The following is a 10,737-nucleotide window of genomic DNA, read 5'->3' on the forward strand; positions in this document are numbered from 1 at the left end:
AGGGACGCCCCAGTCCAGAGGCTCTTCAGCCTGGAGCTGCTGCGAGGAGAGCAGTTCCTTCACCGAGTGCAGCTCAGGCCTCTGACACCGAAGGAGACTCTGAAATGATACGTTTGTTCTGCTTTTACGGCCGCATTTTTAAAAGAACTGCTACACTAGAATGAATGGATTATGAGTAAATAAAAAGAAGCTGTCAGTCTCTTTGAAGGTTGTGTTTAAAGGGACTTGCCAAGTCAGGACAGAAGAGTGACAAGATAGAGACCCTGGTGTTTTACAAGCTCAGCCCAACTCTTCCGCTTCATCTGCACCGCACTAAAGGATGTGTTGAAGCATTGAATCCCGAAAAAAGTGGCACGCAAAAGAAAAGGTGCCACCTCACAATGGTTGTAGTGTTTTAACTGCGGAGTGCCACATCGCCCATTCTAATTGAAACGCAGGTCTACACAGTCCAAGGAAAAGCACAATGCTTACATAACTTATAATTAAGTAGAAGTCTGCCTAACATTTGACTTTCTAATGAGTGTAATGAGATTACATGCCTGATAGACGCATTTGTGCAAAAGCAACTTTCGTGTTTAACGAGACCCTAATACAGGACAAAATCGAATTATTTTCTCTGGTTTCCAAATTCTGACTCCAGTGTGAAATCTCCATCTTTTAGGGGGAGGGACCGGAGAGGCTGCGATGGCTGGAAGGAGTGTCCACCGCCAAGGGCCTCCTGGGAGCTTCGAGATTCAGCATCTCCCAGTGTCTGGCTGGGCCGCGCTGCGGGGCCGAACTCGCAGCCTCGCTTTAATTGCTCTTGGACGATGTCCATAGCACCCGCGGCGCGCGGGGAACCCCTCGGTGGGTCTGAAACTAGGTTAAAGCAATTAGCATGGTGTCCACAGGGCCGGGGTACCGGGAAAATTCCTGATTATACCCTGGAGGACCAGGCCGGTACTGGTTGGTAGAGCAACAGCGTCCTCGGTCTGGCTTTAGCTGCACTGGGGCGGCGGGTCCGTGGGAAGGTGCGCTCCTGCCGCGCGCGGTCCCGCTCCGCACTTGCCCTTTGCGCCCGTGGTGTCCGAGCGCGCGCCGGGCCCCGGTCAGCCGCCGCGAACCCGGGCTTGGGCCCACAAGGGACAGCACCCCGAGGGCCGAGGAGGTGCGGGAAGTGGCGAAGGAGACCTCCCACCGCCGGGTTTGTCAGGGCTTTCCGGCTGAGCGACCCCGGCCGCACCGTCGAGCCGCTCCCCATCGCTAGGGGGCGGCCCTCCGCCCTCTGCTTGAGGCTCGCCTGCCTCCCAGATCAGGCTGCTTCCCAAGGAAGATGAAATTCTGTAGGAAGCGAAACGCAGTCCGTTTTAGAAATAACCCCTTTGCAGGAGTGGCTGAGGAAGGGTGCAAGCGCCTTCTCTCGCCTTACCTAAAAAGGACCCTGGGTTTTGTTGGGAGGCATTCGAGCCCACAGTGGCCTGCCCCATCTCCTTTAATAGGAATATGTTTAAGTCCCACGTACCCGATGCTGCAGCTGCAGAGAAGCTCAAGAGCAACCAGCCCATGGAAGCAGACAGACCCCTTCCAATGGGGTCTAGCCTCCCCTCCCTTCCCCCTGCACACAGCAATTTCAGTTCATATACTGTGATTAGGCAGGGTAGGGGTGACCTTGGTTAAGTTAAACATCGTCTCTAAGCCTCAGCTTTCCCCTCCGAAAAATGGGCATAATTACACCCTAGTGTTTGAAAGGTAGGATAAAAATACAGGCAAAAGTCACCATTTAGGGCAGGTGATGCCGAAGAAGAGCACTCTTAAGAGAGCTGGGGCCTAACCCTCCAATCCACTTCCTTTCAGCTAAATCTCACTAAAATGTGGTTTCTTGCTAGATAGCTACGTTTGGAGTCTCTGGTTCAATGATCTTTTACAAAGCAAGTTATTCTTCTTTTTTAGAAATATAGCTACCCCATCACGTATTAAACAAATAACGTGTAGAAAACAAATAAATTTATTAACATCGCTTAGAAATAAACCGTATCTGTCAATAAATTAGCACAAAGTTCTAGACAGAGTTCTTCCAACCACGTCCTGCCAAAGGTGCTGGGGGGAGTCATAGGCTATTGCATATTTTTAGAAAATCAGGATAAATTATATAAATTATATATTTAAAAAGAGAACTATTTCATTAACTCGACAGCATAATAAATAGATAAATAACAAACTGTTGATTGCCATTAGAAAAATGTGATTCTTAAATTACATTTACATGATAGACATTTACATGTACAATGTGCACAGAGACCTAACCAGGCGAGTCCGTGATGTCTCAGGACACAAACTCAAAGGGCGGTTCGTTCTCTATGTTGTTGAAGGAAGGCTTGCTGTTGAGTTTTCTGGGGTCCTCTGGGGTCCACACTTTGGCTGTCCGGATAATATTTTGTTCTTTGAGTTGTTTTTCATCAGTCCATGAGAGAGAGTGTCCTGCAAGGGGAGGGAGGCCGTAATCCGGGTCGCTGGGGGAGGGGGACCCTGAGGAGGTGAGAAGAAACAACAGAGTGTGAATGTCCACCTCTATTCCCAGCGGAGCCCTCCAGTCCTTGGGGTCTATGCCCGGGCGCCTCCACAGAACAGGCGTCTTAGGTCACAGTAGAAGGACCCTTTCTCTCCACTGCACAAGCCCCCAGCGCCCCCTCCCCGGAATCCCAGGAGCTGCAAGTCCTTTGTGGTCGCGCGCCCTCTGAGCCGCGGTCAAAGTGGAGGGGGAACAAACCTGATAAACGCCAGCAGGCGCTCAAGGTCGCTGGTGCCCACGGACCACCTGTCCGTCCGTCAGTCGGCTCGTCGGCCTACTCACCCGGCCCCTCCAAGACCTTCCCGCACGCGTCCCCGTCTCCCTGAGCTGGAATGGGAACGCACTTACGGGTGCCCCGGTGGCAGATGATGACTTTCTGGGCCTGGCTGCCGGGGATGTCTCCACCCAGGCGCCCGCCACAGCCAGGCCCCCGGCCGCCGCCCGCGCCGCCGCCGCGCAGTGGCAGGTCGGCCTGCACCAGCTCGCTGAGGAAGTTGATATAGCCGATGGCCAGGCGCAGCGTGTCCACTTTGGAGAGGCGCTTCTCGTAGGGCAGCGTGGGGATGTGGGAGCGCAGCCCCTCGAAGGCATCGTTGATGGACTGCATGCGTCTCCGCTCCCGCACGTTAGCCGCCTGTCGCAGCTGCTGCAGCTCGGCCTCCGAGCGCACCCGCCGCCTCCGTCGCGCCGCCGCCGCCCCGCTCAGGCCGCGCAGCCGGGTCCCGGGGGACAGCACGGACACCCCGGCGCACGGGTAGGCCAGGCACGGGGGTGGCGAGTCGGGCGAGTAGGGGAAGCCGCCCGGGGGCGCCCCCGCCTCACAGCAGTAGCCGCCGCCACCCTCGTCCGGCTCTCCGGGGCCCCCCGAGGGTGGCGGAGCGAGCGAGTGCGGGGCCGCCGAGGGCGCGGGCTGCAGCAGCAGGCACGCCCCGTCGCGGTAGTAGTACTCGTGCAGCTGGTGGCTGAGGAACTCCACCTCGGCCTGCTCGTCCACCAGCAGCTCATCGCCATCCTCCAGGGGGTCCCGAGAGGACTGGTCTGTGAAGAAGTCCTCCTCGTCAAAGTACGGAGACGGGAAGGCGTCCAGGCCCCCAGGGAAGTGCTCTAGCAGCACCGCGTCCATGCTCTGCGCCGCCGTAGGCCCGAGGGCGGACCGGTAGCCGGAGGTGGCTCGGTGGGAGTTTGGTGTTGCAGTTTTTGCCTGTCTGGCCGTCCCCTCCCTGTCTCCCGGGTTCTTGAGCGGGAGGCAGTGGGATCGGCCCCTCGGCCCCCCGCCCCCGGCCTCCCTGGAGTGCCCGAGGCCCCCGCGCTCTGGCCGCACCGGCGCTGCGCTGGGGAGGGCTGCGGCCAACTTGCTGCGGCGGAGGGCCGGCACGCGAGGATTCTTATAACTACATCCACAGGCGCGTGCCAGGGACCCGCGGCGCCAGCCAATCACCGAGCCGACGGGGAGGGGGGCCGGGGGCCCGGCGGGCGGCGCGGGCCGGAAGGGCTCTCTTGGGGCTGGGAGCTCCCGAGGTGGAGGGGAGGCGGGGTCTACGTTGCCCGGGGCTCTTCCTGCTCCTCCCAGCCCTTTGCTGCGGCTCGTACCTGCGGGGCGCACTACCCAGGGCACCTGCAGCCGGCGGCGTCCGCTGCCTGTTCACACGCGCGCTGCACTGAGCTCCCCGCCGCTTGGCCCCAGGGCTGGGGTAGCAGCACCGCTACAAAGAGTCCTAAGGATGCGCGCTGACACCGACGGCTCAGGCGGCGGGAACAGGTGACCCGCGGAACTCGCTCCTCCTCGGGGGTGGGCGCAGGAACTGCCTGCCGCCTGGGGTGTGTCAGGGTTGGTGCCTTTAGCCACCACCGCGTCCGGGGCGCGCTGGCCTCCAGCCGGGTTCTAACTCATCTCCGAACCTTTCAAGGACTCTTGTAAAGTTGGCACGGTGTGTGCCAGTGGGTTTCGAAGGCAAAATGTAAGGGCAAAAGGTTTATAAGATGAGAAGATCTGAGGTTACCCAATTTGCGGGGTCTAGAGGCGCGAGCCTTCGGGTCGCCAGCACCGAAGCCCGACGCTGATGCGGTATCCGTCCCCAGCGACGCCCTCTCTGGGTTGGCCTCCCCTCGCCTCCCTTACGCGGCCCGGGAAAATAAATGGGAACGCAGGAGGGGTTGCCTCGCAAGGCAGCTCAGTGGGGCACGTTTCTTCGGAAAGCAAATTGATATTCTAGGGGTTCGGATCAATAAAACTTGGTACAAAAGGAGTTAATTGAATTGTCTGCTCCGGAGCTGCCCGGAGGGAGGGCGAGACGTTAAAGGGCAGAGTGTAAACCAGAGTTTCTCACCTTTCTGACTGGCCACCAGCACCATCCTTGAATTTTATTTTTTTTTTCCTTTTTCGGCCTTTAAAAAACAACCGTATGCACTCTGCCCCACGACACACTTTATCACAAACTGCGATGCAACACGAATTCCTCAGTTGAAGAGTAACAAAGAAACACTTTCAAGGTCGGGGCAAGTCCTGGTAAAAGCCAAGCTCAGCTTCCCCCGCAGAGTTAAGTGCAGCCGGTGGCGCGCTGGCGCGGGTTCTCTCATTAGCGCACTGAGGCGCCGTCTTCCCGGTCAGCCGCTTCCTTTTCCTTTTCCAGAGCCTTGTCCCACCAGAGGCTTCTTATCTCAACTCAACACCCAAGTCTATGCCTCTTAAGCACTAAGATTTAAACACATTTCTTGGTTTTAGACGTTGCATTGTATTTACCTGAATTCTGAGATCAAAATGTTAAAGGGCAAAGGATTAGAAGATCCGAGATTACCCAATTTGCAGCGGACAGGAGGCAGAGTGAAGAACCCCAGACAATTTCCGCACATTCTGTCCGGTGTTAGCTTCTGAGCCCCGCCCCTTCCTAGTGAGGTGATTGTTCTTAAAATGATGCAAATGTGGACAGGCTCCCTGTGTGAGAGCCCCAACTGCAACATCCTGCATTTAGATTTATCTTTCTCAAAAAGAGGGAAGCTGTTGTGGGTGGAGGGTCAAAACCGGGGATGTAACCAGATGGTGGTGGACATCCCATTCTCTTTACATTGAAAAGGCCTTCCTCCCCTTCCCTCGAATGGTTAGATTAAAGCCACGCGGGAACATGGCCTTGGGTCGACCTAATCACTTGGGAGGGTGACAAATGACCAGACTTCAATGCCTTATCGAAAACATGGATAACCATTCAATGAAAGACTGGATCCCAGCCTATAAAGGCTCTCTTCAAGCCCTATCTCTGGTACATCTAGGTGGCTCTGGAGAAAGTGTGTTTGTGTCATGGATATGTTGGGGGGCGGAGGGGCTGGGGGACGTGGGAGTCAGCAAGTGTGTTTTTGCCCCGTGTGATTTTAAGTCCGATTCCAATGAAAACCATCTTACATGTGCTTGATGAGTTTATGGAAGAGAACATACATGTATTTGGGCACCCAGGTGAGCTAATGGGAAATCGGCTGTGGAGGGGAACCTTACTGTCCTACGAGGCTGAGCGGAGCTGCATGGATGTTCTCGGCAGCTCCTGGACTGCATGGATGAGCACGGGTTAGGAGGAAGGAGAAGATAGTCACTTGTGCCAGACAACCCTCCTCACCCTTTCCCTTCCTACCCTCACCATTTTTCCCTTGGAGGATTGCTCACTGGTCCCATTGGGAAGTGAGGGCTAGGCCTGCAGTTGCTGATACTGGGGTACTAGTGTGGGCACACATGCGCACACACATGCGCACACATTCTGTCCTTAAGACAAGATCGCTCGTCAATAAAAAGAAGAAAGACTTCATGACTAAGAAAGGACGTTTTCTCCGGGTCACTGGAGGTAATAGTGTGGACAGAGGCCCCCTGCCTCTTGAAGCAACAGGTTGGGTGAGGAGATGGCTGGGCTCTCATTGTCTTGCCAGGCTGGACCCCAAATTCCCATTCCAGCCCCACCTTCTTCACTCCCTGGATCCTCTGGGCAGTGGGGGCACATGGAGAGGGACAAGATCAAAAGGTCCCAGGTATTTCATGGAGAGCAGGACACAGCTTAACGTCTCTCGACGCTTTGTCTTCAGGAGTGTGGGAACCCCTTTCACGTCCCGCGTGGTTCATGGTTCCGGTTCAGGGTTCGGGTTCTGGAGAAGGCCGCACACAAATGAAAAGAGACTAGAAAAGCATTAATTTGGGAATATTGGGGGCCAGGCAGGAGCCCACCTCTAGTGGAAGGACTACACACTGCTCTGGCCCTGCTATCCCTTTTATTGAGGCTGTGGGATACACCCCTAGCCTTTAGGCAGGAAATTCCAATAACAAAAATACATGAGACAAACAGAGGTGGAGGCTGCTTCAGCTAACAATGTTTCAACTAAACAGTGAGTGGTTAGAGCAATTAAGGTTGTTGACCAGCCTTCTGGGTTTCCTGTCCACATCTTTCTATTAGTGAAACAATGATCGGTTTCCGGCAAGGAGAAGTGTCCCTTACCCTTATAAAGAAACTTTGCCTCATTATAAAACAGCATCATCCCCTAGGCAGTTGCAGGGGTACTTGGTTCTTTTTAGTGCCAAATTCTGCTGAAACCTCAAGATACTTTCAAGTCTCTTGTAAGGAACTCAGTGCTGGACCCAGTAGACTCCCGCCACACCTTCAGGGCTGCATCTCCTGATGTGCTGAGGAAGGAACCACTGAATGGTGCAACTCCCAGCACAAGACAAAGTGTGCAAACATTAAAGATGGGGTTACAGGACATTCTCTGGTTCCAAAAGTCATACTATACTGACAGATTATGGATTTTTTTTTTTTTTTTACTCAGAAGGCTCACTGTAATTATGTGTCATTTTATGCCATCTTGGAAATGACTGGCCTAGAAGATGCCAACCTCCTTGACTCAGCTTCAAAGGCCTTCCTCTAACCACGTACCCTCCATTCTCCTGAGGTATTTATTTAGTCATTAATTGACTTTTCAAGTCCTCAGATGCCATGCTGATCTCTCTCTGGTCTTCTTTGTTTCCCTCCTACTCTTCTTGCCACCAGTCTGAGCTCCTTCATTTGGTTTGAAGGTCTTCTATTTATTCTATCCTAAGACAGGTACAAGGAATAAGGCTAACGTTAGAAGAGATGGGAATGAGCATTTGAGAGGACTTTCAGACATGCTTATCATTCACCCTCATAATTCTGCAAGCTGAAGGGTATCTTATTTCAACCAGTGAATGAATGAGATTTGGCCTTAAATCCAGGGCTGCACAGCCAAATACGAGAAAGAATCATAGTTAATACCGGGTTTGGGTGGTTCCTTATCTCATATGTGTTACATGGCATCCTTCTGTCCCTCTTTTGTCTCTACACCTAAAATAGATGATTAAATATGATTTTCACATGGATTGGCTTGTTTGCTCCTAATGCAGCATTGTGAGGTTACCTGGGCATATTTTTATTGTTTGCAAATAGTAAGATTCAGAAAGGCCAAGTAACTCTCCTGGAGTGACACAGCTGGCACCACGGAGCCACGGATAGAAATAAGTGGATTCCAGCCCAAGGTGGTGGAGATGTTGGCATCACTTCCCAGGGTTTCCCATTAGACACTCCTCACTCTGAGGCTACTCAGTCTAATACACAAAACCGGACCATGTCCCATCTGGGAACCAGGGCAGGAAGCATATGGTTGCCATGAAACAGAGGAAATCCAAGGGTCGAACACCTACCGCCTTCCTTCTTGCCTGTATATTTCCCGTTGTTAAATATTAATCTTTTGAGGGAGAAACACTGAAATGCTGATATAATTATCCAAATAAATGGTTTCTGCCAAGGTTTATTTGGTGAATAGCAAAGCTTCTGGTCTTTACCCTTCAGTTTTGTTATTTCTTAAGGTGTTTGACCTGCAGTAATGTACACACCACAAGTCGTTATTACCAGACTTCTGCATCTTGGCCTCCACAGTGAGCAGTGAAATGGAAAAAAAATAAAAAATTTAATACAAACATGAATTGGGGGCTTTTTTCTGTTTAATTTTTTTGAAAGCTACATGTGTTTTCTGTCTTTATGTCCATCTGTACGGCCTTACATGAATTATGGTTCATTTTTTAAAAATATATTTTTATTGATTTCAGAGAGGAAGGGAGAGGGAGAAACAGAAACATCAATGATGAGAGAGAACCACCAATCAGCTGCCTCCTGCACGCCCCCCCCCACTGGGGATCAAGCCCGCAACCTGGGCATGTGCCCCCGGCTGGAATTGAACCTGGGACCCCCCAGTCCACAAGCCAGTGCTCCATCCACTGAGCCAAACTGGCTAGGGATATGGTTCATTTATATAATGGAATATTCAGCGGCCATAAAAAAGGAGAATGCTTTTGATGTAGTGATGTGAAGTGATCTTCAAGATACATTATGAAGCGAAGGAAGAGTGACTCGTATGCTCTCGCTTGCATGTAAAAAAATAGGACAGTGAGTATATGTGAGTGCATCTGTTTGCAGAGCCATCACATATTTCTAAATGGATACACAAGAAACTGATGATGTTTGTTTCATTGAGAAAGGACTTAAGTGGCTAATGAACAGAATTTTTCATTGTATACTCTTGAATCTTTTGATTTTTTTTTTTTTTTTGGCTGGGTACAGTGAACTTTATTGATGGTGCACAACAAAGTAGGGCTCCCTACGCCCCTCCCCTTCTTCAGGGAGTCTGGGGTGGAAACGGTGGTCAGGAGATTCTCAGTGTGTCGGGGAACTGATCTGGGCAAGGACTCCCCAGCAGCGGAGGGCCTCTCTTCCTCTCAGGGCTGGTGGTCCAGGGGGCTCTTACTCCTTGGAGACCATGTGGACCATGAGGTCCACCACCCTGTAGCCAAATTCATTGTCAGACCAGGAAACGAGCTTGACAAAGTGGTCATTGAGGGCAATGCCAGCCCCAGCATCAAACGTGGAGGAGTGGGTGTCGCTGTTAAAGTCGCAGGAGACAACCTGGTCCTCAGTGTAGCCCAGGATGCCCTTGAGGGGGCCCTCTGACGCCTGCTTCACTCCCTTCTTGATATCGTCGTATTTGGCAGCTTTCTCCAGGCGGCAGGTCAGGTCCACAACCGACACGTTGGGGGTGGGCACACGGAAGGCCATGCCCGTGAGCTTCCCATTCAGCTCAGGGATGACCTTGCCCACAGCCTTGGCAGCGCCAGTAGAAGCAGGGATGATGTTCTGGGCAGCCCCTCGGCCATCACGCCACAGCTTCCCAGAGGGGCCGTCCACGGTCTTCTGGGTGGCGGTGATGGCATGGACTGTGGTCATGAGTCCCTCCACGATGCCAAAGTTGTCATGGATGACCTTGGCCAGGGGGGCCAAGCAGTTGGTGGTGCAGGAGGCATTGCTGACAATCTTGAGGGAGTTGTCATACTTGTCATGGTTCACACCCATCACAAACATGGGGGCATCCGCAGAAGGGGCAGAGATGATGACCCTCTTGGCTCCGCCCTTCAAGTGAGCCCCGGCCTTCTCCATGGCGGTGAAGACACCGGTGGACTCCACAACATACTCAGCACCAGCATCATCACCCCCTTTGATGTTGGCGGGATCTCGCTCCTGGAAGATGGAGATGGACTTTCCGTTGATGACAAGCTTCCCGTTCTCAGCCTTGACGGTGCCCTTGAACTTGCCATGAGTAGAATCATACTGGAACATGTAGACCATGTAGTTGAGGTCAATGAAGGGGTCATTGATGGCGACAATATCCACTTTGCCAGAGTTAAAAGCAGCCCTGGTGACCAGGCGCCCAATGCGGCCAAATCCGTTCACTCCGACCTTCTCCATCGTGTCTCAGGGTTGTGGCTGCTGGCACAGCGCAGGAGGAGAGGCTGTCTGACGAACAGGAGGAGCAGAGAGCGTTTTGATTTTTCAAATACAATATTCCCCCCCTATCCGCAGGGGATTCAATTCTGAGACCCCCCAGTGGATGCCTGAAATCAGGGACAGGACCAAACCCTATATATGCTTTCTTTCTCCCTATACTCCATACCTGTGATAAAGTTTACTTGCTAAATTAAGCAGAGTAAGAGGTTAAAAACAATTACTACTAATACAATAGGACAATTATAAAATATACTGTAATAAAAGTTATGTGAATGTGGTTTCTCTCTCTCAAAATATCTTATTGTACTGTAATCTCCTTTTCACTTAAAGGAAGCACTTTTGGGCTTCTCTTTGGCACGTCCTAATTGCCAG

General features: G+C 52.4%; 2 protein-coding genes across 2 annotated transcripts; both read right to left on the bottom strand.

Moving 5' to 3' along the window:
* Window positions 1-2,302: 2,302 nt before the first annotated feature.
* Window positions 2,303-3,671, bottom strand: PTF1A (pancreas associated transcription factor 1a). The gene is made up of 2 exons (XM_008148864.3): window positions 2,897-3,671; window positions 2,303-2,505 (listed from the first exon to the last, which is right to left on the bottom strand). Exons 1-2 carry the CDS (start codon window positions 3,669-3,671, stop codon window positions 2,303-2,305), a joined length of 978 nt encoding a protein of 325 aa, XP_008147086.1.
* Window positions 3,672-9,312: 5,641 nt separating this feature from the next.
* On the bottom strand, window positions 9,313-10,387 carry LOC103292606 (glyceraldehyde-3-phosphate dehydrogenase-like). The gene has a single exon (XM_054725770.1). The coding sequence runs from the start codon at window positions 10,324-10,326 to the stop codon at window positions 9,328-9,330; it is 999 nt and encodes a 332-aa protein (XP_054581745.1). The 5' UTR covers window positions 10,327-10,387; the 3' UTR covers window positions 9,313-9,327.
* Window positions 10,388-10,737: the final 350 nt, after the last annotated feature.

This window comes from Eptesicus fuscus, chromosome 2 (genome assembly GCF_027574615.1).
Source record: "Eptesicus fuscus isolate TK198812 chromosome 2, DD_ASM_mEF_20220401, whole genome shotgun sequence".
Lineage (NCBI taxonomy): Eukaryota > Metazoa > Chordata > Mammalia > Chiroptera > Vespertilionidae > Eptesicus > Eptesicus fuscus.

Bases quoted from the DNA above. Each gene is read 5' to 3' on its own strand.
- PTF1A (XM_008148864.3), bottom strand. From the start codon at position 3,671: ATGGACGCGGTGCTGCTAGAGCACTTCCCTGGGGGCCTGGACGCCTTC. The intron at 2,506-2,896 runs GTAAGTGCGTTC...TCACCTCCTCAG, and splicing joins CATCTGCCACCGGGGCACCC to GGTCCCCCTCCCCCAGCGAC.
- LOC103292606 (XM_054725770.1), bottom strand. From the start codon at position 10,326: ATGGAGAAGGTCGGAGTGAACGGATTTGGCCGCATTGGGCGCCTGGTC.